The 27,764-nt window shown below is 41.8% G+C and overlaps 1 protein-coding gene across 2 annotated transcripts; it reads right to left on the reverse strand.

Annotated features, from left to right (window-relative positions):
- Positions 1-614: 614 nt before the first annotated feature.
- mtmr14 (myotubularin related protein 14) lies at positions 615-27,455 on the reverse strand. Of its 2 annotated transcripts, XM_079511488.1 has the most exons (19): positions 26,630-27,455; positions 26,121-26,272; positions 23,494-23,602; positions 21,924-21,999; positions 21,064-21,112; positions 20,817-20,939; positions 19,914-19,987; positions 19,617-19,687; positions 19,320-19,394; positions 19,009-19,075; positions 16,492-16,577; positions 15,491-15,567; positions 14,405-14,441; positions 13,704-13,774; positions 11,326-11,384; positions 9,679-9,811; positions 8,432-8,590; positions 6,482-6,676; positions 615-3,804 (listed from the first exon to the last, which is right to left on the reverse strand). In XM_079511488.1, exons 1-19 carry the CDS (start codon positions 26,759-26,761, stop codon positions 3,624-3,626), a joined length of 1,926 nt encoding a protein of 641 aa, XP_079367614.1. In that variant the 5' UTR covers positions 26,762-27,455; the 3' UTR covers positions 615-3,623. The 2 variants fall into 2 exon arrangements, with proteins under 2 accessions (XP_079367614.1, XP_079367615.1); XM_079511489.1 differs by lacking the exon at positions 6,482-6,676.
- Between the last annotated feature and the right edge of the window lie 309 nt (positions 27,456-27,764).

A 27,764-nucleotide genomic window follows, 5' to 3' on the forward strand; every position in this document is an offset into this window, starting at 1 on the left:
CCACTAAAGGTTCTTAAATAGTGCTTATTCTTATATAATAGATTAGATGGCACCATATCACCATTTCTGTCTATAATCAGCTGCGTCTCAGTTTAGGATTTAGCCTATACTTGAACCTGTTTGGTTATTTCAAACAAGAATACAAACTTTTTAAAGATTTTTTTTTAAATTAATTAACAAATTAATGGCTTCCAATTCAGCATGCCAACTTTGAAGGGAGAGAAAGTCAGTAGTTTTGTTAGATTGGCATCCCCATTAATTATATTGATGAACTGTCCAGATTCCATCACTTAAAACAAGAGTAGGTAAAGCTAACAAAGTGTTCCGTAGGCCGTATAGCCACCATACAACTTTAACCCTGACATCCCTATTTTGGGCACAAATATTACAAATTGTTTGTGGTCTTGTATGCCATTTTCGAATGTTTTCCACCCATGCAAATAGTGATCAAGTGGTTAAAACAGCACTAGTCAAACAGCTAAAACGGTTCGATTCTTTTTAGCTACCGGTAAGTAAATCTGCCCAACTGGATCAATTCAATGTAGGCAACATTGTCAAACCCTCATGTGAACCCATAAACCTAACTGAAAAGAAAAAGAAAAAACACAAGTCCATAGCTTCACATTTTTCTCTTTATTCACTATTACCACCTGCTGCTCATTTCACCTTTAGGCCTAACCTAAAATATCTGCCAACAATTAAGAGCAATTTTATAACAAAGATAAAATTACTTAAAAATGCATCAACTGTACAAAGAAAAAAAATCCCTCTTTACACATAACATAGGACAATGAGTGCAATGCAGCATTTCAATAAAATCAAAAATGAAATTCTAAAATTAAAGTTAATCTGTAAATCAAATCAAACCATTTAGGCTATATTCCACAAGTTTTGATGATTTGGGAAAATTGCATGCACAACCAGAGAAGGCTAAAAGGTCTGTTCAGTGGGAAGATTACATCAAGTATTTAAAATCAGTTGCGTTGCACCATTAATGATCATCTCATCTCCTCCAGGTGCCCCATGTGAGACTGCCATCTCCAAAAATATAAAACAAAAAGACAGTAATCCTACAGTATGCACCAAACAAAATACCTACACCCGATCAAAATAAATCCTGGTTTCAGTAAAGCTCTTGTTTTGCACATCAGGTGAGCCCATCCTTTATGGTGATATTACAGAATGTGATTGGGAAATGTTGAGATGCCTTTTGGTTAAATGAAGGTGTGCTGATCTGACTGTGCCTTAAAGCTGGACAGTGGAGCTATACACAGATACCGTTTCCATTGAACTCGATGTAATAAATAAAACTTTAAAATGTAATGTTCAGACTGTCAATGCCATGGTCACTAGGTAGCACCAATCTTCAACTAGTTAGAGTTGAGGGGGAAAACAGGAGTGGAGAAGAGATCACTTAATCACTCATTGGCCTATGAAATGGGGTTAAAGGACATTCTTGTTGACAAGCCTTCAAAAATCCCCCTCATTGCCAACAGCTTTAATTGGAAACATTACAAATGCAAGTTAATTAATCTGTACATTACAGCCAAACGTGATTTGCTGTGTCAAATACAGTGTGCATGTCAGGAGGAAAACACCTGAATCAAATCTACATTATCTGTCCTGACAAAATTTCGAAGATTTTCTCATTGTTAACAAAGAATCTGGCTTCAAAAACACCGTTTTGTGTAGTATAAAAGAAACACAACCTGGCAGTGATTCCGGTCTCTGCCTCCAGCAGCGGACAGCCAAAGTTGGATTCAAAGTTAGCATCTCCTCGCTAATGGTGCAAATATTGAGCTGGAGTTGTCTTCAAAGGCAGATGTGAAAAGCTCCTTTCATGTTTTCTTTTTAACTAGGACTTCATGTCTTTTCATGATTGATGTGGTGAGCCGAGTATAATGCACGCCCCATTAAACTTATTATTGGTGTACATAATGATCCTTATAGCCTCATGTAATCGTCAAAAAAAAAGTATAGATATTCTTGCGGCCAAGTGATTGACAAACGGGGGGAAAGGCAGTTCTCCCAGCCAAATGGGTAATGATTAATAACATGGTTAATGCTGCTTGCAGTCTACAATCTCAGCATCCACAAGCAATCGTCTGCAAAACAATAAACTGTCAATCATTTAACAAACAAATGCACCTGAAACTGGACCAGACAAGCGAGAATCAGGAGTTGTTACTGAAGATAAGAAAGGCACAACAAAAGATCCTGAGGTACAGAAGCCATCAAAACCGTTTGGCGACACCATAAAGCTATAGCTAAAAAAAAAAGAAAAAGAAAAAAAAAAGAGAGAAAGGAGAAAAATATCAAACCAATCCACCATGCATACACCTGACAGTGATGTACACGTCTATGTGCAACCTGAAAGAATGCACTTGCTCTTGGTAAGTGGAGATCACCACCCCTAACTGCTGGGAATCCAGGAGACCAGGAACTAGACCATCGCTTGAAAATCGATCTATTTTCAAGAACTACACCATTGTGCGACAGTGTATGAATTAGGCTTCAGGGTCACTGGCTGTGTGTGCAACAAGGAAGCACATTGAAGAGGTAATTGGGTCAGAGTGATCCAAACCTCCTATAGCTACCACAATGCTCAGTACTGAGTACTCAAGAGACTGGCTCTGTGAAGTCTTTAGAAATGTGGACCTACAGTAAATTACCTCAGCTCCTCGACTGAGACCTTTGCAACTGCGTTATGTGAGATAATTCAGGAAATGGACAAGAGCCTACTGGTACATACTGGTACTCTCACGACCAAAACAGAGCTGAAGGTTTTGATCAGACCTCCAGGAAACACTGTTCCTGTTCAGATCCAATTAAATCAAGAGCCCTGCCAGACTGTAGATCACATGTTTAAAATTCAACAAATGAGTGATGCAAAAAAATATATATATCTTCCGTGCCAAATTAAGCAACATTAATACAGACGAAAAAGTGGATTTCTGTCAGAATGCATTAAGTGCTGTATTTATATGATCTGACGTCACACTATTATTGATCAATCCTGTACTCGGTTCGGCCAAGAATAGCAGCATAAATAAATGAGAGTCAAGAAGTCTATACTTCTGCACAGCATGGTCATTACTGCGACTCCCAGAGAAAAACATTTACGAAACGACGAGGAAGAATGGCGTAAAGGAAGAATGTCTTACATTCTGCCTCCAACACGTAAAAGCCACCCTCACGCCCACTAGAACCATTGTTCTATCCCTTTTTTGATACTGTGGCTGAATTCTAACCCCCCCACCCCCAAAATAACCATTCCCTGAATTTGTCAAAAAAAAAACAAGGAAAATACAGAGAAAGTTAACAGCACAAATAACGAAAAAGATAAAAATAAGGTGGGTGCGTGTGGTTTTGAAGTGTAAAAACAAATAAAGGAGAAAAAAAATCACAATAAAATAAAATGTTTGCTTCAGTCCCTGGATAGAGTTGAGGAAGTTTGGCACATTATTGTTTATCTGAAGTCCCAATGTGGCGAGACATTCGTGGTTGGACTGAAGGCAAAAGTGGTACCGACAGGTGGAAACCACAGTTGGACGGGTAGAGGAAGAGTAGAGCTGAGGGATGTTGGACATCACATTAAGGAGGGGAGGTGGCAGGCGAGGTGGTCAGACGATGGCATTGGTGCCACGGAGGCCCACCCCGCGGGCAAATTGCTCCAGCAGGCCGGATATGGCACCAGAGGGGCTGGGTGCTGAGGACTTGAGGCCCACAGTGGTGCTGTAGGCTGCCAGAAAGACCTCCCGTACAGCCTCCAGACGAGCTTGCCGCTCCGACGGTATCGGGCACCTGAGGACGGGAGAAACACGGAAAGGAGATACTGTAGGTGAGGAGCACTATGGGAAGCAGCAGTATGAGGATAGACAGTTTTAATTTTGGCAATCAAGTGTGTTAAGAGGAAGGATAGCAATGATGGGGGTGGTGGTGGGTAGAAGAATCAGAGGGAAAATGATGAAGAGGCATGAATTGGAGAGGAATCAACAGTAACGTGGGATGATCATTTAACTCATTTACACCAGACGTCGAAATTAAAAAAATGTCTTCTAAATCCTGACAGTTTTCTGAAATACCCATGTTTCTATATCAGTGGTGCTCAATATTTCCTGTCAAGGACCGCAAAACTATATGTATTTGGCCACCGACCCACATCTGAAAATATGTAGTTCCAGGGACCTCCCCAGAAGCAAAGATTTGAGTTAAAAACTTCGCTCTGAAAGAATATACATTCAAATATATATTCGAAGATTTGGGCCACATTTTCACAATTTTTCAAAAATAGCAGATCTACAAGCTCATAGCGCGGCACCGAGTGCCGTGCTACGAGCTTGGAGGTCTGCTATTTTTGAAAAATTGTTGAGAAACGGTTGAGAAATGACAGTTACCGTGTGGGGGTCCCTCTACTGTACCCTCTACTGTACTGTACTATACTGTCACTGTACTGACCCACAGGAACGCACCCAGGGTGCCGGCCCGATTCCGGCGAGCCGCCCCGCGTCCGAAACAGTTGAGAAATGACAGAGTTACCGTGTGGGGGTCCCTCTACTGTACTGTACTGTACTGGCACCCCCGAAATCACCATATATACAGTTAATGTGCGTGTGTGTTTGTGTGTGTGCGCACAGGTGGTGAAAAACAACCATGTTGTTTTCGTGCTCAGACGCACCCACCCACCCACCCACCCACACACATAGCTCCGTAAGGGAGTGGTTGCACCACTCAAAAAACAGATGGGTATAGTGAAGAATGGAAATCAGACATGACGGAGACAGGAAACACAAAGAAAGGAAAAGCAAAAGTAAAATGGATGGACGACTGGACGTAAAGAAAAAAATCACACCCGTGTGAACTGAGTGGTGCAAGGTCTTATATAGCCTGATCAGCTGTGGTCTGACGTAATGTCAGTGACCATGGTAACCATGCTCACCTGTGCACGGACACGTACACAGGTACACAAACATACAGACAAAGCTGGTTGTTGGAGTGGTTTGCACCACTCAAATATCTGTTGGGAGCTATATCTGGGGTGGCAGAGAATGTACTCGTGTGTTAACAATCACAGAGCACAAGCTGTCAGCATGGTCTTTCTCCCTCTCTCCCCTTCCTTGTTAACTCCAAATAAGGATGGATAGATGCCATTTGCCTGAGCTGGCTGCAAGTGCTCTTGGCGGGACACACTCAATTTGGCAGTCGACCCAAGCAGAAATGAAACACCCCCAGCCCACCCACTACAAGGTGGGTTGATATGTTTGCCATGATATGCAGATATACAGTATATAGAATATATAAAGAACACTCAAGTATGCTATACGTTGGTGTATGTATGTAAGCGTCGGGTGCATTTTTCAGCAACCCGGTACTCAACCAGCTTATGAAAATCGTGAGCGGTGCAACTGTACCATTTGGGGGTCCCCGTGGGGTCCCCACAACATCCAGACCCACCAGGAACGCGTTCCGCGTCCAAAACGGTCGAGAAATGACAGTTATCGTGTTGCAGCTTTCCGTGCTGGGACGCGTAAGGGGACGCGTACACATACATACATGTACACATAGCTCCGTAATGGAGCGGAGGCACCGCTCCAAAACATTAGCATGTCTAATGTTGGGTGTCATGGTCATCTTATGTTCATTAGGGCGATCCTAATCTCTAAAGACAGATTCTGCTAAAGGCAACATCTGTCAGCGCCACTGCCTTTAACTCTTTGAGTGCCAGGTATTCATTTATTAACCAGTGCTAAGGTCTTTGCGAAAATTACCCCGGGTCATAAACCGGAAGTGAAAAAAGGCAAGATAGCAAATTTAGGAAGAAAATGTGTTGCATAGAGACAAAGACATTGGAAAGTGGGCTATTTCCTGTATACAAAACTGCATATCCAAAATAAGACCATAAGTGGGATATGAATGAGCATTTCAGATACGCATGTAAATATGGCATCAAACAAGAGGAACTGTTGGTATGAGAACACAAACATTTCAACTGACAAAACAGCGATCTGGTTGCTGAAGCATATGGACAGATGTACTGTACGCAGGTTTTCCACATCACCACGCTAACCGCAACACAATCTGTGGCACCAAAGACAGAAAGGTATGCACTTCTCTGATTTGATGTGCCTCATGATCATCCACAGAGCGCCTTCCTATAGATGAGTCACTCTCTAGACTCTACTCGAGAGCGGTACAGTACCCTCTACCCACACATACACACCATTCCATTCCAACACTGGTTCTACCTGTTCTACCTGACTCAAATGCCCTGCTCACACCCCCCTTGCAGGATAAAATTACACACACAAACACACTTAGGGTGGCTTAGTGCCCTTAACCCCCCACTGAGTCATGTTCCTTTGCGAGTGGGGGGAGGTGACCAAAGAAGGTGAAAAAGAGTAAGGGGCAACGGGTATGGAAAAGATACAGAAATAGTTGACGGGAGTTAAGGGGGAGGGGGCAGAACCGCAGTGTCACTCACATGCGTCCGCTGGGCCCCTCGTCCTGGAAGCTGAAGGGGAGGGGCGAGTCGTATGCGGCTGCCACAGAAGAGGACGAGGAGGCAGGAGGTGGGAAGTGGGCATGGTCGTGAATGCTGCCACAGCCCGACACGATCTGCCAGCTGCCGTACTCCGTGGAGAGGGAGGAGCCAGACCGTGCATACTCCGCCGCTAACCTGAGACGTGGTGGAGGGACGATGGAGAGACGACAGAGAGAAAAAGACGGAAGCAACGATGAACAGGAAGTAGGGAATGGAGACCGACAAAACAGAACGAAAGAAAGAAATTATTGAGAGAAAAATGAAGAACGTGAAGAACAGGAGTCGAAGTGGATAAATAAATGGAGACAAAAAAATGCAGAAAGCCGAAACAAATTGAAGAGGAGGGTAGGGTCAGGGTTGAACCGTGTCCAGGCAACAGGGTCATGAGGTCAGTGGGAGGGCTCTGTGGCATTGGGTCCGTGACCATAAATAATAGGTCTTCTGGGAGCAGTATGTTGACACACTGCATCGACCTGTGGATGCGCTACCACACTCCTGACCGCAAAGCAGTCTCTCGTATATGCAGGGCAGCAAGGATATTATACAGAAAATACTGTCAAGTCACTAGATGGAACATGCAGCGAAAACTATCCTCTACTGAAAAGTAGACACCATCCAACAACACACACACACACACAGGCACAATCCCACACTTTCATTACAATATATTGCTATGAACTACACTGACAAGCCACTGAGAGAGATTCCTGTGTACACACAGCCTGAGCATGCCCTTCGGTCAGGTGTAATATATTATGTTTAAGGTTGGCTAATTTCGGCTTGACATTTGGAGGTCACATAAAGTGCAAGCAGACATGCACTTAAATCAATTCCCACCATACAATAAGTTAACCGGTAAATGCTGAGTAGACAGTGAGTGAGTGCATGGACAAAGAACTGTACACAGCAATCAAGAAATGAGGCAAGATAATAATTCTGTATTATACTGCAATGTTCACCTTACCACCACTACTGCATTATTATTATTATTTATATAAAGTACAGTATATATTGTCGCTGTCGGGGAAAAAACATCTAATTTTCTTTAATAAAACAGTGCTATTATTGAACATCCTTTAATAGGTTTTACAAATATTGAACCAATGAAAAGTATTCAAAAGCCCTTCTTTTTTTAAGATATTTTTTGGGCTTGAAATGTTAATATTTTGGACATAGCTGGTTTCTGCCCGACAGCAGAGATGTAATGTATAGCCAAGCCATATATGGTAGTATGCATACTATATGGCACATACTGAAAAGTCAGCTTAACATGTATACAGTTATGTAGATGCTATTTTTTCTTATTTCTATTGATTTGTTTTGCAGAAAGGCACACAGGGCGTGGCTGGTGGAGAGGTGGCTCAGCCACTTACATGCAGTGCACTGACCATAAGTGAGTTGTGAAGAGAGCGGCAATAGCCAAGTGAAGAGAGGCAGGCTGGGAAACAGAAGGTCCCGGTTCCTCTCCTGGCCCTGGTCTACATAGCCAAGTGTCCCTGAGCAAGACACTTACTAACTGCACTGTATTAATAGCACTTGTGCACTGTTCCTAATGGTTAGGATCCGTTACATGCAAAGGACAAATTTCAAGTACTGTATGACTGTAAAAATGCAAAAATACACCAAATTATTATTCAATTATATACCATCTCTCTGCCCTAGCTTTCCTGTCTCTACTCTCTCCCATCTAAATAAAGCATTGAAAATGCCAAAAAATATATAAATGTTTAAATTTAAAATAAATCACACCCATCCATCTCATTCCGGCCAATCAGAGGTTGCGTCCTCACTTCTGTCTTCAATGTTTGTGTTATGCAATGTTTGTGTTTACACAAACACTCTGGACATTGGAAAAAAGGAAGACAGACAAGAAAGTAACACATAAATCACCTTCTCCCAGGGACGGCCAATGGGCTGCTGCCGGTACGTGTGGCGCCCTGCTCCGATTGGTTGGAGGAGGAGGAACTGGAGGACCTGGCCTCTCCGAGGGGGTGGAAGAGGCGCTCCTCGAGAGACGTGGGCTTATTCCACACCACCGTCTGTGGTCTCCTGCATGGGGAGAGAAGCACAAACACACCGTCGGCCACAGTCACCTACAGCAGTGGTTCCCAAACTTTTTCATGTCAAGGACCCCCAAATTGACACTAATTAGCCCAGAGACCCCCCCATTTGAAAAGATATGCCAGGGACCTCCATAAGAGAACATTTTTACAGCTCTAGCAGTGATTCTCAACCATTTTAATTTCAACAACCCTCAGTTTGATATGCAATAGACTACAGAACCCCATTTAATGGCATTTATATCTCTGGGACCCCCAATGTATATTGTAAAATCAAAGAAAATTTAACTCAGTGTACAAATGGAACCAAATGGACCCTACTGGGTCCATTTATACAATCTCAGAGTTACAGACCCATAAGGGTCCATTTGGTTCCTAACTATCATTTAGCTGGGGACCCCCTGGAACTCCCTCAAGGACCCCTAGGGCAGGGGTTCTCAACGTTTTTGGCCGGGGACCCCCGGAAATGCTTTGGCAATGTCTCGGGACCCCCGCCCCCTCCCGACCTCCAATATAAATTGACTGCTACAATAACCTTAAACCATTTTGGGCGGGAACCCCTTTTGGTGTTTTAAGCATTGTTATAATTTAGCTATTGAAAAATAGCAGATCTACAAGCTCATAGCGCATCACCGAGTGGCGCGCTACGAGCTTGTAGGTCTGCTATTTTTGAAAAACCGTGAAAAAAAATAAAAATAATATTTGAAAATAATTTGGGGACCCCCTAAAATAATTTGGCGACCCCCCGAGGGGTCGCGACCCACGGGTTGAGAACCCCTGCCCTAGGGGTTGCCGCACCCCACTTTGGGAACCACTGACCTACAGAAGAGCCACTTGGTTCAAAATCGAGGGAGTGACAAAATCCATTTCTTTTCAGTCTACTGTCCAATCAATAAAGGCATAAAAGACCCAAAATAAATGTTAAAAAAAAAAAAGAAAAGAAAATAATTGACAACAAAGTATTTGTCTGGTGACCATTAACAGTATTAAACTGACTGTAAGGAGGTACAAAGCATATGAACTTTAGTGTAATCACTATAACATGACTAGTCATTTGAGTCATTGTGTTATGCTGACCAGCTGGAGGCCTGGGGCTGGCATGAGAAGTGGTCAGTGTCAGTGGTTAGGCTGGAGGCGCCGCCCCCCACCTCTTCAGTGATGAGGGAGAAGTCACTGCTCAGACTGGTGACACTGCCCCGGCTCTTCGACTCTAAAACAACCACACAGCATTACACACACAGTTTAGTTAGTTTCCCCTTTTTATTCCGCATGAAGACAACTAAAAGTCTACGCAAAGGCAACCTAGAGGTGTACATAGTTGAGTCACAGCACCCTCTGGTGGATATATTTGTGGACAGATCAAATCACTACATTACATAGCCTAACAGGTCCACTAGTACTACAAACCGTTACATTTATTACATAATCACCTGATCGCAATTATTTGTACAGCAGAAACTCCTGGTGAGTTACAAACATCTTTGACATAAATGTACTCTAGCAAACACGTCAACTCACAGAATACAAAGAAAATGGCTAACAATGTGGCGTCAAAGAATTTACACATTTATTAAATGTGTACATTTAATAAACGTGCACATGCTTATGTCCCTCAGTGGTTAGGGTGGCATGCTAATTCTGCTCTAGTGGGTTCAACCCATCAAATGACTGTCACACATGCTCAGCATATCCGTCACTCTAGCCCCTTTCCCACATGGAATTCATAAGGTTGCTGTATAAAAAGAAATATTCAACAAAGGCAGTGGATAGTGACTCACACATTGATCTCATGTAATGAGATGTTCCCTATGGCGTCTGCTCCCACATTAAACCAATGTAATGCTCATGGGAGAGGTGTCTAAAGCATGCAAAACTAAGACTAGTCATTTGATGACGATAAATAATGTTATTTGAGGATGGTCATAAATCGTCCCCGGTAAAACCAGGAAATAGCAACTCATTAAAACCTCTGCCACACTAGGGACTTTTAAAAATAAATTTTCACTGTAAGACTTCCAAGTTGTGTTCTGTGGGTTGTGTGTGTAGTGTGAGTGTTGTTTATCTGTTCTGTGTTCTTTGTCTTGACCCATGTTATTTCTCTTCCTTTTCACTCCCTTCAGACTGCACTCCGGGTCAGTGAAATAACTGGATGGGGCGCACTGCAAATACCGAACCTATGAACCTAAGCAAATCTCTTAAGGCTGCAGCATAATCTAACCACTGTCGCACCATTTCTTGTCAGGGTGGGACCTCTGTCGGGTATCTGCTCTACATTAGAGCCTAGGTCTTCGGGTAAGCCCGAGATCCGAAAATACCCGGGGTCCGAACCAACCCGGAGCGGGTCCGGTTACAAGAAGTGACTCACTGCCCGGGTCTTTTCGGAGCAGCTCCCGTATGTCTCTGTGCTTGGGTAATGACTACAACCCGAGTGGACCCAGCGATTGGCTGTTTTTGCAGGTCTATTTCGGTTCGGGTTGGTCAAATTGGACCTGTGAAGACCTCTACTGTATACTGAATACTACAAATCAGATTGCAATTAATTAATGGAGATATGTGTCTGTGTGGGGAATATTTACGGAACATAATAAATTGAAAATTGACATCGGCTCCTGTTACCACATTACTCAAATACAGCATATTATGCTGATTATGACCATTGATGACTGCCGATCGCACAATTCTGAACTACCCGGCCCAGTCCTATCATGTATTCGGTAAACTTACTCATCTGGCAGAGGTCCTCCACGGTGAAATCACTGTCTTTGAAATGAGAGTTTTTTCTTCTGTGAATAAAAGGATGATGAAAATAGGATGATGAAATATGTAATACATGAAGAAATACATAATAAAAGAGAGAGAGGGGGAAAGAGCAAAAAGAGAAATCAGGGAGAGAGAGAGAGAGAGAGAAAGATCAAAAAGGGGAAAACAACACCGTTGCTTGGTTTGATACAGTTGGTCTGGGACCGTGAAAGCCAATTATTCACAAAGAGTGAATGTGTGTATCAGAGCCACTGTTCAAACATTAAAGAGTGGCTGAGAGGCATAACAAAACACCGCGCCCATGACGAAAAATATTTATAAAGAACAGGCTGTGTTCCATTTGAAACAGTTAATTCACTCAGTCCATAACTAATGGACTTCACAACAAAGACTACAAAATAGAATAGCAGAAAAACAGAAAGAAAAAACCCGCAAAGAGCAGCATTTACAGACGGGGACGAATGAACATAATCAGACATATAGATTTAGACAAAAAGACAAAAGGTCAGAATTAGAGAGGAAATAGGACAATACAGAACAAGCATAGTTAAAAAATAGACAGAAATAAAGAAAGATCAGAATAAGACAAATACAATGGAATTAGAAGAAAGATTCTTTTTTGTAGAAACCAGCGCAGATATGAGCACAGGAATCATCTCACGATTCATTAAACAATCGTATCCTGACAATCACAGCATAAGAACTGTCGGGTTGTTGATAAATCTTGCGGCTGAATCGTCATTTAAATAACACAGCCTTAAATATTCTTGTTTCAGAAGCCTCAGCCATGAGTTTACAGCACAAATAAGCGGAATACGGCCCCAAAAACTATGGAAAGCCAATAAGAAAAGAGAAACGTCTCTGTAGTGGAAAGTTTGCTCCCCCAGTCATCTCCATGTCCTCACATACACATTTGCATACACAGCACACATCAGAACGACACAGGCTTCCACTTTCTACTGTACGTGCATATATTGGCACACCGTGGAACCTGCAGTACTCCAGTGTTTGCCAATGGAAGTATTAAGTACTCCGTGAGTGTATAAGCTTTGTCAAACTAGCACATGATTCACAACAAAATGTAAGTCGTGATTGGAAATACATTTTGTATTAATTTAACTCATTAAGAAAACTCAGCGGGCCCTGAAGACATGTCCGTACACTGCTGTTTAGCTGAATATAGGAGTTCTGCATCCCCCATGACACCATGTTTATGAAAGATAGCTGGCTGTCGTAAACTGACTGTTTATAAAGTGATAGTTTCGATTAATCAACCACTGGATGATGGCTGATGATGGCTACAGAAAGCACCTGCGCTGGGCACAGGCGGCATTCGACCATCGGATTTCTCTCCTTAATCGGGTTGTATATAACTCCAGAAGATCGTACCGTACCCAAGTTCTCAGACCTTGTTTTTCATGAAATGATTCCTCTCGCATCTACGAGCACGGATATATCTTAATAGAGCCAGATGATCTGCTATAGTCGTGATCTGAAGGACTGTAAAAGGCCTGTTTAAATGGGATTGGTTATGGAATGGATTAAGCATTTACCTATAACCTTGTAAATATGATTTAAATTGCTTATAATTATATCACTTGCTCAAACACTTTATTGTAAACAATTACCTATTACTACCTATTTATTAGGCATGTGACACATAATCGATGTATTGTACGCCTTATAAATGTGAAAATGGAATATATTCATGTATTATTTATTTTTTTATTTAGTTATATATTTTTTGAATTAAAGGAGAATTCCATGCTAGAAGGCTTTCTTACCTTTATTTGTAGTTGTTACCCCACCAAAGAGATCCAGGTGTTATTTTGTGCAAAAGTGCATTATTGGCTATTTCCCCTAATATAAGCCCTCAATGGGGGTTGGGTTTTTGTGCTATTTCGCTTATTTCCATCGAAATAAGTAGTAAAGTGTGCCGCTTGGATACTATTTACATTATGAAGAGAGGATATATACAAAAGAAATTGATTTTTGACCGATGGAAATAAGCGAATTAGCACAACACCCCAATTCCCCATTCAATTCAATGGTAGGAGAAATAGCCAATAATGACCTTTTGCACAAAATAACACCTGGACCTCTTTGGTGGGGACGTAACAACTACAAAGAAAGGTAAGAAAGCCTTCTAACATGGAATGGAATTCTCCTTTAATACATATGCTCAGATGCCTATCAGCTTGTCTGATTATGCATTTGTACATACACAAACTGAGACCTGATGTGAGATATTTGATCGTTGGCTACGCTTACTTCAAAATGACGCAACATGCATTGCGTATGTATGTAGTGTCCAGTGAGTGAGTAAGAAAGGAAGGACATACCTCTGTTTTCTTACAGCAGAGAACTTCTCTGAGACAATGTGCTTCAAAAAATTGAAGCAAAAAAAGAAGATCTGCCGGGGACAAAAATACAGTGTGATCTCAGACAGGTACGATGTACATGGAACAGGAAATGCTTTCAACAGCAGTGAATAAAATAAAGCCTACGTATGAATCAAGCTAGGTCTCGTCAAAAAGAGCTTTAAGCTTGGTAGTAGTATGAGAGCTTGGTAGTAGTAACTACAGTCTATGAACTCAAGAGTATCAGCAAAGAAGGGTAAAATATCGAATGCTTAATCTTGACAGTTACCGTTAAGGAGATTTAGAAACCCATCTGAGTTGTGTCCCAACAGATAAACATGTTCCCCAGATGAATGGCTCAAGGACATAGGCTCTGATAATGTAAATGTTGCTCACTTTTCAGTATGTTGCACACTACTTCCTACGCTGGCCTTGCATTTCCATTGGGGAGTGCTTTGTTTGAATTGTATACCATATGTCTCGAGCAGTGAGGGTCTCGTATCCAACGTCTGGCGGAGGCCAAACTTTGGTTATAAAGAGCTTAAAAACGATATATACTTGGTCACGGCAGTATCCCCCACCGAAAAACACTTCATTATGTTTGGCTTACACCTAGAGGCCATTGTTCTTGTAATAATGACCCCAACAAGACAACTACTTGTTCATGATTGTGGTGCACTCACCTCCTCTCCTTTGGAGAGTCGATCTGGCAGCATGTGACTAGAAAATGTACAGAAAATGAACAGGTTAGGTGACAGGTATCACTCAGAATAGCACTTCATTTTAGGTGTTAAAAGATTAAATAACTGATCAAAATGAAATTAATTCAATGAAAATGTAGTTCTATATACATGTAACCAATTATAATGTTTAATTTTAATTTACTTCTGTGTGTCTGTTTGGGTTCAGATTTAGTGATATTATACTGATTAACTGATAACTGATAATAACAAAAACAATGACAGAATTATCATTTTAGAAAATAATGAATTGCTGCCCTAACCCTCATTAATTTACGTCAACAGTGCATTGTTGTTATAATGTGCCCCCACTGACCCATGGCAATATTCAATAGCATAAGAAAGCGAAGGATCTGGATGATCCATCATCACTGGCTCCTCAAAAATAAAATTTCATACTTTTTAAAATGAGATTACCATGACTTTTTGGCCAGTCTAAAGATCCCAAAGACTAAAGATGCTACATCATATTACAGTAGAGACTGCATCTTTACTAATCCCTATTTCTCTCATCTTTTATTAGCTTCCACCTACTTTTCCTGCACGTGTCCATTCACACACAGACACACACACACACAGACAACCCCCTTCCCTGCCTGGCCAGTGTCCCAGGGGCTTGGGAAGTCCTGCTGATGTATAATTACATGGGCTCGCTGGCAGGGGAATTTTTCTTTTTTACAAAGGCTTTGATGCGCTTAAATTGTAGAGATACACGCTGGTCATCATTAAGGGAGAGAGAGAGAGAGAGAGAGAGAGAGAGAGAAGGGGGGGGGGGTTGGGGTGAGATCAGAACAATGGAGAACAGTCAAGGAGAGACACTTGTACTTCCCCATCCCTATACTCCTTATCATTTCATTAACAGTCACTTCTCAGTTATGCATCAGAGGCCTGCCTGGCGTGTCACCAGCGTGACTCTAAAGTATTCATGCCAGCCAACGTGCTCACTGAAGACTCCTCAGCTATTATGATATTTCTTGTTGATGCACCATATTATTTAATGTTTGGTTATTGTGAGGGGATTGTTTTTACCCAAAGAGGAACCAGTCGTAGGCGATGGTCAGATAGAGGATCTCAGCCGGTTCCAGGCTGGCGTGCACAGCACCATCCTGTGAAAGAAGAGAAAAAGAAAAGTCAAACATATGATACCGAGGGGCCAATTATTATCCATGAGATGCAACGCGTTCACTGGGGTTGTGGTAGGGGATGGCGAGTCATTATACTCAAAACGCACTTTTTTTTAACATGAAAACGACTTGCATATTTACAACTGTAGGATTTTATTTTTTAATGAAGGCACTAACCTCATTAACCCATTTTGGGCGGGAACCCCTTTTGGTGTTTTAACTAAGCATTATGTTATACTTTAGCCATTGAAAAATAGCAGATCTACAAGCTCATAGCGCGCCACTCGGTGGCGAGCTATGAACTTGTAGGTCTGCTATTTTTGAAAAATCGCAAAAATGCGGCACAAATCTTTGAATATATATTCTTTCAGAGCGAACGTTTTTTTTATTTCGACGTCAGGTCTAAATGGGTTAAGCTCAAGTGTGTTTGGAATGTTAAGTTGATTTGTGTGAAACCAATTTCAATATAGCATCGCTGTAGGGCAGAAACTGTGTATACCCATATTTCATATTAAATAAATGCCATATTTTATACTTTGTCATATGACAGTGTCATGCAAAAGTAGCAGAAATAGCCAATATACAAGCTCAATTGGCAATACATTATAAAACCCACAGTCTGTCTGTAAGTTCTCTCTCCTGTTCTTACTCTGCCTCCATCTTCTCACGGAAAATACAAAATGGTGGAGCACGCACAAAATAAACAATAAAGTTGATTCTGAATTGCAATTCTTCAATCAATTAAAAGTATTAAAAAGATCATGATAAAATAATAAAACATCATTGTTGGATCAAATGGAGAAAAAATAAATCCATTTCTTGAGAAGTAAAAGTTTTGGACATAAACTTTTACTTTTATAAAAGGATCTGGGAGAGAGGTATGAAATGAGAATGAGAAAGACTTACTGCCCACAGGGAGAGCCTGAGCAAGGACACAAAGAGAGGCGTGCGGTCCCAGCCTGATATGCAGTGCACCAGGAGTCCACTTTTATCTGAAAGAGGCGCAGGCAGGCATGTGATTAAGATCAATTCTACGAATCAGTGATTTCCAACCTTTTTCTCCACGAACGATTGAGGGAAACTCAAAATCGCAAGACACAACTACATTCAGATGAAAAATCAGCTATGTTCAGTTTGTTCACAAAACCAAAAACACCTGTGTGTGGGGGCGCCAGGTTGAAATGTTTAGGATATGGAATTCCCCTCTGTATAGGTTTTTTTGTTTTTGTATAGATGTATACTGTATTTTGCAAAAAGAATGTGTGGTCGTCTCAAAATCCAAAGGCACACCTGGACTACTCTCACGGCACACCATGTGGGAACCACTGCTTTAGAGCATGAGTCATCAAAACAAATATTCACTTGTTGAAGCTTCGACAGAGGTAACATCTGCCCATGTGCTTACAGTGCTTTTGTGCCAACCCCTTGGAAATATTGCCTCATTTCCACTGGGGACTTTCATATTAACAATGAAGTGGAAGGTGTTTTGGTTATGTAAGAGGTAAATAGCTGTTGGATAGAAAAGTGTTCCCCATGCCATGCTTTGCTTCATGTTCTCATTTCATTTGCAGATTATATGCCACATTTACATTCTCACCCTCGAGCCACAGGTCAAAGAGCTCTGTAACATTATTAATATATTACATACTACATTATTAATAAGGGATAGTGGGCCCTGGCCTATGGCCCACAGTGATTCTGTCATCTGTAATTTCTCCTGGGAGAGAAAGCATGCCCAGGGAATTTGCATTACAAACTAAAAAGCTACCTTTATTAACCAAGCACCCTACATAAACAGAACTGAGAAAATCAGTCTTAAACCCCTGAAACTCTTAACAAAACAACAAAAAGAATGTCAACAACTACAGGTTTGGGCCGCTACACGGCCCTCACACCTATGTCGCACCGCCAATTCGACCGATGTCATCTAATATCTATTGTACCTGTGTGTCTGATTGTGCGCCCATATGGAGATCTCTAGCATACCCGTGTCCCTTTTATGGCCATATATTATGGAGGCCTCTGTATCTGCCTGTCCTTGTCCCTTTTATGACCATATATGGGCATAGCAGTCAGAGCTGTGGCTCTGGACAATCAGACAACCATATATGCCTAAATTGTACCCCATAGTGATGATTTGATTGGCTGAGCACGGAATGTGAGGATAAAAATCACACCAATCATAAATAAATAAATAAATAAATAAATAAGCTGAATGAAAACAGTTGCACTGTGTTTAGAAAGGTCGATTTGCTCTTCAACATATGACGTAAATTATCCTTTCATTGTCAATGGCATTTAATGTTTGTGTTGCCACAAAAAGCCGATTTGTTCAGGCACATATGACGTAAATTCTCCTTTCATTGTCAATGGCAAATGCCATTGACAATGACATTTGTCTAGCGCCCCTCAAAAATAGCTGATTTGCTCGTCCACATGACGTAAATTCTCCATTCATTCTTTGTGTAGGACGAAAATCTACACTAATAGCTGAATATAGGGAACAATGGAGTACGGCTTGTGCACAAGCTCAATCCCAGACTGGGAATACTCGTCTAAAACTTCTACAATACAATTGGCTTATGAGAGTGTACATCACACCAGTTAAACTTAATAAGTATAATTGTAATATTCCAGATGTATGCACCAGATGCGGTGAAGATAGAGGCACATTGTTCCACTGTCTATGGTCCTGTCCAAAATTGATTGAGTTTTGGGGGAAGGTCGGGCAGGAAATACAGAAGATTTTGTCAATAAATATTGTACCAGAACCAAAGTTCTTCCTGCTCGGTCTATATCCGGAGGGACACAAGATAAAGCGTAATGAACAAATGTTTATAGATATATGTCTTTTACAAGCTAAGAGAGTGATAGCATTGACCTGGAAGAGGCCGGACAAACCAAGTATTACACAGTGGTTCAGAGAATTGTCTTTATGTCTACCTTTGGAAAAGATTGCATACATTCTTAAGGACAAACAAGAAATGTTTCAGGAGGTGTGGGGCCGTTTTATGAGATACATAAAGAACAATAATTTGTCACATTTAATGGATGGAGCTGAAGAGGAGTAGTGCTGTTGTTGTTTTTTGTTTTGTTTTGTTGTTTTTGGTTATTGTTGTTTTGCTTTCTTTATATCAGTAATTGTCTTGTACTGTTCATTGTTGTTTTTTGTATATTTGTATTGTCATTTGTGTGTAAAAAGGAAAATAAATATATTGTTGAAAAAAAATAAATAGCTGAATATAGGAGGGGCTAAAAAAAATTGTGATTGGCGTTTTATAGGATATACAATATAAAGAAAAACACCTAAATCATTCCCAGATGTGAGCAACTACACGTTAAAGAATAGAACCGAACTGAAGCACATCGACTAAAGCCTAAAGTGCAGCTAGAAACATAAAACTCAAACTCCTGTCTACGTACCATCACTGTTAATGATGTGGAGCAGTAGCTTCAGGTAGTTCTGGGTCTGCTCCACCAGGTCCCATGACTGCGCACAACATACACACAAACACACAATGTATGTCACAGGTGCTAAATTGCTAGGTGATGTTGAAAACCTGTGGACTACAAAACGATATATAAAGCATGGCACCTGCAGTTCCATGAGTGACCAACAGATGTCACTGACAGACTAAATATATTTTAGGAGGCAGATGTTTCTAGCTGCCAGTTGGTGTGGTGGAATTCCCATGAATAGAATAGAATGGAAAATAATTAATAGAATAGGTAACCTGGTATTCACTCCAGTCAATGTTCATGTTCTGGGTAAAGCACGCAGGGATTGTCAAAGGAGCATCAACGTAGTCCTGTGATAGAAATGGCAGAACGGTAACAATTTTATTAGATAGTGTATACGCATAGATATTCCACTAGTGTATACGCATAGATATTCCACTGTTATGTTCTTAGCTTACGTATGATTCTTGATGACTTGATGTTCTTGCTCACTGTAAATCGCTCTGGATTAAGAGCTAAATGCCTAAATAATACAAGTTAACAGTCTCATATGCTTATTATTGTCCACCAACCTGATTCCAGTTGAACACCAGTCCCTCAGCTGTGTAATCTCTGTCTTTGTAGTCTTTAAAGAACTCACACCCTGAAAAAAACAGATGTACACATGTCAACATCAACAGCGAAACTGCCTTCAAACAGCCAAACGGATGAATTAACACCGTGGATGTTATTGTAGGCTTAAAAACTGAATACAATTAAAAACACTGAATGACCAAAACAAAAGGGTGGGCTAGTGTCAGCTATATTGTTTCATGAATAAAATACAACAGACCCTGATTCAAATTAAGAGCGAACAGAAGTCATCTTACCTGGGTAAGGCACGGAGAGCAAGGTAAAGTCTGCATAGCGTTGGGCCTTGTCAACCTTCTCAGAAGATGTCACACTGTAAAAAGTCAGAGGGTAAGGTACTAAGCATATAAACAGTGAGAAATAGCAAGATGAAGAATTCTCTTTTTAATATATTAAGCAAGTACTTCCCCTGGTATTATGTCGAGTTAATAGGCTGATCTGGTAACAAATTTAGAACAAATATGGCAATATCCTCATTCTACTACTCTGCCACCAAAATGTGTAAATCACTGGTTTCCGTTTCTGTCACAATTATCCTTAAAAATAAAAAAAATCAGTAGACCATAAGGGGAGGTAAAGGCAAATTCCCTTAGAAAGGAGGTGCCACCGTTTTTTCTTTTTTTAATTTGTTGATGACATCATATCAACAACTATCATTGTGTACATTTATGATTCCATGTTGATTCATTGAATACATAGGACCACAATGGAAAGTCCCCAGGACCATTACGGTTATCCTTTTAGCCTTAATGTGTGACTGACTGTACCTTGTGTTGATTGACTAATACAAGTATTCAATTAAGCTAATTAGTAGTAGTTGAGAGGGGTATACAGGAGAAAACGACACTAGCTGGACGATTCTTGATCAGAAATTGGCACGCGCGTGCGAACAGTTATATAGGGAAAATGTCAGTCTCACACACACACACACACACACACACACACACACACACACACACACACACACACACACACACACACACACACACACACACACACACACACACACACACACACACACACACACACACACACACACACACACACACACACACACACACACACACACACACACACACACAGTGCATTCAATCTCTTAAAAGTGTACGTATGCACGTGCCCCAGCACTATTTTTTACTTACTTTAGGCCAAACTTGACCTTCTTGTTTTCCACCATCAGGTCACAGATGTTGCGCACTGATAGGTAACGCAGCAGCTTAATGTCAAGACCCCGCACCTTGTCAAAAAGCTGGGTGTCCCCATTCCTGTAGCAACAGAATTGGAGGGAAAGATGGGGACAGAGACAGAGAGAATGAAAGGAAGGAAAGACACAAGGAAACAAGGAAACAAGGAATGAAGGAATGAATGAATGAGACATGGTTCTTTTACCTGGCTTCACTGTCTCCTTCAGGGACCTCCTCCGTATCATCACTACCCCCTGTTAACAGAGGGAAAAGGTTCCTGTTATACACGCATACACAGATTGATTCTCACTCTATTAGCTATGGGACAGTTGGACATATTTGCACCATAAGGTTTAAATCAGCAGCAAACTGCCAAGAAGATCTGCCTCACGCTCTTGTGTTTGTTAGCTTGGAATCCAGACTGATTCGCTCAGTTCAGCTGACTTTTGTTTTGTTCCAATTTGCTTCAGTCTGGCCGTCTTCCATTTGAGCCTGCATTTCAGAATGTCACCCGTTACGTAGGCATGCTGATTGGATAGTGCTCAACAAATCACAATAAAAAAGGAAGTGGCTTAAATTTGACATTGGAAGGCTCAGATCCGCCTGCCCGCAGGTCATTACATCAGAATCCTAGGCGCCTGGGTGTCCAACAAACATATCAGCAGTTCTGCCAACAGTGAACTTCAACAGGGAATTTATGAGCAATCCAATATGCAGAGAAACATTAATGGATATGAGATAGGCGTTGTGTCCCACTGTCCCACATTCATAAAGAATCAGCCAGGGATCGTATGAAAGAAAAATAATAATTCAGGAATAAGAATGGCAGCCAGGTGCTATCCACCACCATTGTTGGAACCAAACAAAATTGCATTAATTATAAACCATCCCTTCAAGGACAATGCCTGTCCTGAGTGTCCTCCCAAAATGTCCTGCTTGACAGCCAAGCACTGCTGCACCCATTCACACACATCGGCAAGCACACACGCAACTGAAACAAGCCCACCACAAGTCTGATTTGACGTCACCATCAATGTTAATTCAGTGTGCGTCTGTGTGTTGTACCTGAGAAGATGTAGTTATAGCCTGTGCGTCCATACAGCTCTCCCCAGCCAGCAAGAGTGGATGACCGACAAATGTGCTGTGAAGGGAAGTAAGGCATGAGACTGCTGAGAAGCTGTTGTATATATTGCTCATATCAACATGTTTCTACACCCACTAATAAACCAGTTGGCCTTGTTGGGATCATGCTGTTGTGTCTCGTCTTGCGGCGTGCAAAACAAGTGAAGAGATGACTAATGAAAGTGTGAAATGTTTTGTCACAGGTTGGCGTTTTTTACACATCCATGGTTAGTGTTTCCGGAGCAGAGGTTGCGAGTGGAGGTTTGTGGTTTAAGAAAGGTTGAAAGTGCAGGGAAAGAAATCACTATCGCATAGCGATGGCGAAGTGGCAAACAGACAGCGGCAGCGTCCTCTCAGCGTCCTGCGTTATGACAAATAATACTAAATGGATAAGAGATTTAATTTTGTGTACATGGCTCCGTATACAGCTACCCACCCCTGTCAATGTCTCTTAGTATAGAGCGTCGCAGTCCCGCGCCCTTTCATGACGACGACAGGCCCAGGAAATAATTCCCCATGCATTTTTCCCATAGACATTTCAAAAAGATCTGTAAGCCTCAAACAAAGCCTACTCGGATCATGACAAATCATAACAAACAAACACAATATTCTGGGCATGGGGAATTATTTCCTGGTCGTCGTCGTGAAAGGGGGTGGGACTGCGACACTCTATAGCACTCTCCACGTGGCACATGCTTTATTTATTGTTCTGCTCGTTAAACCATTCAGTTACAAGTCCTGTGGGTGGAGGTGTTCTAGAGGAGCCCACTCCATCAGGAAAGAAATGCCTCTCCTCAGAATTGAATGGTTACCGAAAATGTTATTTTTTTAGCGTGACTCTGCAGTTGACTTGCCATCTATTACCAAGTTTCCATTAAAAAAGACGGCAGGGCCATGCCAGGCGGTGCGAGGTCGTGCTGATTTATGCCTCCCTTTTTCCACACAAAATAGTACCCCCTTGCTCTAGTCCCTCCCAACGGAGGAATTGGACTTTAAGGAACTTCAACCCTTGTTCAGGACATACTCCGTCTGACTGTTAACGCTAACTGGAACTATCCATTCTAAATCAGTTTCTGGTAACATTAAGGCAGTTTGATAACCATGGATTCATTTCTCATTCATAACAATATAGCTTGAGCGTTCCGTAGGGTCAGAGTGGGGCCAAATTGTTATCCCCTGAGCCTACTTTGGACTGTGTCCGGAAAGGAAATGACTGCCAATGCAGACGGTGCAGGGACTCCTGTGTGGAAATGCCGCTTTTAACTTGTTTTAAGATGTTCATTCAGTCTATTTTTTGTTTGTTTGTGGTTGTTCATATTTTATACTTTTTGAAATATTTAACTGACTGACATAACAGGCTACATGAAGTCCAAACTCCACATTGGAGTCACGCTGTTCCCATGTGGGGCTGTGGATCCACATGATATTGATTTTCTTATTCATTTCATGGAATCTCTCTTAACAAACATGGTAAAAGTTGAATGAAATGACTGTAACAGTAAAAAGGCCATACCTTCCCATTGTAGAGGATGACAGGGCATACAAATCTTCCTCTGCAGCGGGCCAGCTTGCTGCGATTCACCAAGTCCTGCAGCTTACTGATCTGGATTGTGCTCTCAAATCTACACGCAAAAGAAGATCACCATCAGCTCATCTATTGTAACTTTTTTTAACATGTTAACTAAATTACCTCTTTGCTCAGGACATGCTGTACCAAAATGTAGGCACATGTATGCGGAGACTTGAAACGACAGCAAAACGCCGGCTGTTTACTGACCCAACATTACCAAGTAATCAATCAATGGTTCTTGACGTCTGCAATTTAGGTCAACAGTTAAATTGGTCAACGTTTAGCTAAGGCAATACATCATAGGTGAATAACTGATTAATTGCTGACCTTTTGCTGCTTCTTTTTTTTTAATAATTTATAGTAGCCAATTATGTTTTACACCCGGGCCATCTGGGAGACACACGCCAAGTTTGAGGTTGTTCACAAACACACAGGTTTCATGAATTGATAGATAATGTGGTCAAATGCACCTATGTGACCACCTTTGGGGGTGGCTTGCATATTTCACAGGCCTGGGGAGCATTTACACCTGACTTATGTGCTATCCATTGATCCAGGACACAGATTAATGCCTGCCGTAAAAGGAGCCTTGTGTCAATAAAACTATGAGCTACAAATAATGCTCTATAAAAACATCTTTGTAAACATTTGCTCAACACATAATGGTGTTTCCATGAAAATGTTTAGATGCTACAGTATAAGTTTTCATCAAGGACACTTTTACAGCATAAACTCCCTATTAACCTTTAACGAGAGGGGAAGTTTGCTACACATACATTATGAGGGACTGAAGGACTTTACATGTATATACCCCAATTCTGGGCAGCAGTGGTTCAGGGGGTAGAGGGAAGAGACCTGTTTTTTTTTCTTTTTTTGGCTTTATTGATAGATTGATAGTAGACTGACAGGAAATGGGGAGAGAGATGGGGGGAAAGACAGGCGGCAAAGGCCGACGACGGTGTGTGAATGTGTGTGCAAATGCATGTACTTTTGTAAAAAAAAAAAAAGTAAAGTAAATAAGGAACGGTGTCAGTATTATGATAAAGCAGGCCACCCTCCCACAAGTGTAATATTGCGATTATACATCAGTTACCATTTAAAAAAAAAAAAATGTATTCATAATGCGGGACATTTCTCTGTTAAAATAATAACCTTCCTAGACCTGGAGTCTGTCTGATAGACAGACCCTGACAGCCACGACAGACATTCTAGGGCTACCACTGTGCCAACATTTCTCAGACAAAGAAACAAAACGTAACTGTTAGTTAACTCAATCTCATTGTAGGGTTTAGGAGAGTCTACATGTGTTTGGGGATGTTGTTGAAGGTTATGTTATTTCGTCAGCTGACACCCAAGCCATGCAACGCGTATTTGATATCTCCGACACAGACGCACTGCCCAGGCTAGCTAGGCTAACACACTACTACTACAGACAGATACACAGATCTGGGTGCAACATAACTGCTATTTATTTACTGAGGACAGTCTGGAGAGAACACACAGACTTTGGCCTGATCACTCGTCATTTGACTCATTTAACTCTTGTGGTGTTTTTTCTCTCTTTCTCTGGTTCCATAAGGATATGTCCACATGGCTTCTTAAGTCAAGTTGCAATCAATGAGAACTGTGTTGACGAGCGGCGTAGATCGGACCACCGGCAAGCGAATAAGTGTTTTTTGTGAACATTTAACCTAGCTCAGTTTATTCCCATCCACGGTCCTTTTCCATTGCAGGAAGGTACATTGAGGGTAAAATGTGAAAGTTGAATTAATAATAAATAGTCAACCACCTTAAACTAAGCTGGAAATGAGTACATTTTAACTCCGACGTTCGAAAGCTGCAGTGCAGTAGGCTACCATTGCTAAACAGAGAAGTCAAAGCTAGAAGAGAATGGAAGATAGTGTGTACACAGTCCAAGTAGTTGCTTGCTCGACAGAGATAGAAGAGAGATGGAAGATAGTGTACACAACCCAAGCTAGTTGCTTCATTGCTCGACAAGAAGCATAGGACTACAGATTCGTTGAGATTCGTTATCCACTTATCTCAACTCTCGTCACCATGCTCTCTCTCTATACTTGACCCAGTAGCTAGATGGAACTTGTTAATGAGAAGTGCCAGTACCACTCCACGTATCCAATTCAATTACAACATCTGGCTATGGCCTAACACAAGGTCCTCTGATTCAGAGAATGAATTTCCAAACCGCACTTTTCTCAGATAACAGACCATGTCTGAAGTCAAGTTTTAGCCTCATAGGAATAAACCTCAAGTGTTTCATAGAACAGCAGATGCTCACTGGTAAAATTCAGCTGTGATAGTATGCCACTGGACACTTTATTAGACACAACTTCCCATTTTCAGAATTCATGTGGCATCATATGACAGATTAGTCATCTTAACCCTCAGCTGCCTGATAAATCAAATATGTAAAGCTTAACTAACCAACCATTGCTTTCTACAGAAAAGGGCGAACATTTACAAGTTGAGTGACGCTAAGCAAACAACGGAGAAACTGGTAACCGAGCTGCCTGGACTTTGTATTGCTCTTGGTCAAGGAGTGGGGGAGGTACCTAGTATCTCTCTGGAAATCTGTGCATTCATACTCCAGGTAGACTATCTGCCGGGGGTAGTGGCCGCACACCTCTCCATTGGGGTTGTGGATGACACTGTACTTATAGTCTCTGCCAAAGAGCTCTAAGCAGCGATTCTCTATCGCCTCCACCTGAGTAAACACAGAAGGAAAAGTTATTGTAGTTATTGGCTTAAGTTAAAGTACACAGTAATTCTCCACCTGCAGGAGAAAACACGATTTGAATTGCTTGGCTAAATATAACTGTGCAGCAACTACATGGTTCTGGTAAACCCACCAGTCCCACTGTCTTACAAGTCCTATTCGAGGCATTTTATATTTTCCTGCGGGGTTGAAGAATAAAGGTTGCTAGTGTTGAATATTGACAAGTTGCAGGTCGTTTGTTGTGACAGGGTCATGTTTCAGGTAGACAGTAAAATAAACACCACCAGTCTTGATGATTAATGCTGACAGTCAAACAGCACTCCAATGAAGGACCCCCACACTTACCCGAGGAGTGACTTCTTTTGCCCTGTACTGAATCTTTGAAAACAAATCTATCAAGTCCACTATTTCCTCGCTTTTTCTGAATGACAGCCCGGAGGCCGTAAAGCTCCCGGAGGGGGAAGAGGCGGCCATCATAGCGCCTCGACCCACGCCGGCGTGCTCAATCCGCACTCGCCCTCCTTCAAACACCGCAGCGCCTTGTCCTTGGTAACGGGAGGACCGACCAGGCCATCCCTTCCCAGCCAGTTTCTTCCTGACTGCCCGCTTAAGGGGGCCGGAGCCGGGGAGGCTTCCCGAATTCAGGGCACCGGTGAACTGACACCCTCCACAAACGGTCCGTCAGCCAGCCTGCAAGGCAAGCCAGCAGAGTGGAAACAACTACCAGCTGGCTAACTGGCTAGCTAACGTTAGCTCCACCTCAAAGCTGTCTTGTTTGGTTGAGATTGGGAAATAAAATGATGAAATAAATCCACTACACGGCGAGCAGAGACGACTTTTCACGACAGGAGATGTTTAGTCCTCTCGGACATTCCTTCTGGTTGATTGACGATTAGTACAATCCAGCTATAAGCACCGTCACCTGACGGGAGTCAGGAAACCTCCAGGACTCCTGGCCTGGTCACGTTTTCCTCCTCAATGTCACGTCTCCATGTCTACCCCGTCAACACAACGACAACAAAACGACCAGACGGTCGTTGTATGGTGGTCGGTGTGCGTAGCGACAACACCCTCCAAAGTGTATTATCCGATATGGAACCAAATCAACAGGACTGTGTGATGTTGCAATCACTTGTAGCTAGTTCAAGGTAGACGCGAGCGGTAAACAGGAAGTGGATTATTTCACGTGACAGACATCGCGCCCACGTCCTTAAGTGACGTAATGTTGCTAGTCTTCCTAATGCTGCGTTCACATGGGCAGATGCTTTTTGATTGATTGATTGATTGATTGAAGAATTTATTAACAGTTTGCAGAATTACAGTACATTTCAAGCACAAACTCAATACAAAGGCTGTTAACTGTGAGTGGACGACCCAATTAAGCATTACACTTGTTTCCAATAGGGTCCACCATGTTCAAATCATCAAAACATTTAGAGACGTACAAATAGACACTTCTATAGACAGAACAGGAATTCAT

Source organism: Electrona antarctica (assembly GCF_951216825.1).
Source record: "Electrona antarctica genome assembly, chromosome: 9".
Taxonomy (NCBI): Eukaryota; Metazoa; Chordata; class Actinopteri; order Myctophiformes; family Myctophidae; genus Electrona; species Electrona antarctica.

Excerpts from the sequence above, each read along its gene's own strand:
- mtmr14 (XM_079511488.1), bottom strand. The coding sequence starts at position 26,761 with ATGATGGCCGCCTCTTCCCCCTCCGGGAGCTTTACGGCCTCCGGGCTG. Across the intron at positions 21,113-21,923 it reads CTATAACTACATCTTCTCAG|GGGGTAGTGATGATACGGAG; the intron begins GTACAACACACA and ends CTCTGTTAACAG. Across the intron at positions 15,568-16,491 it reads TCAGGCTCTCCCTGTGGGCA|GATGGTGCTGTGCACGCCAG; the intron begins GTAAGTCTTTCT and ends CTTCTTTCACAG.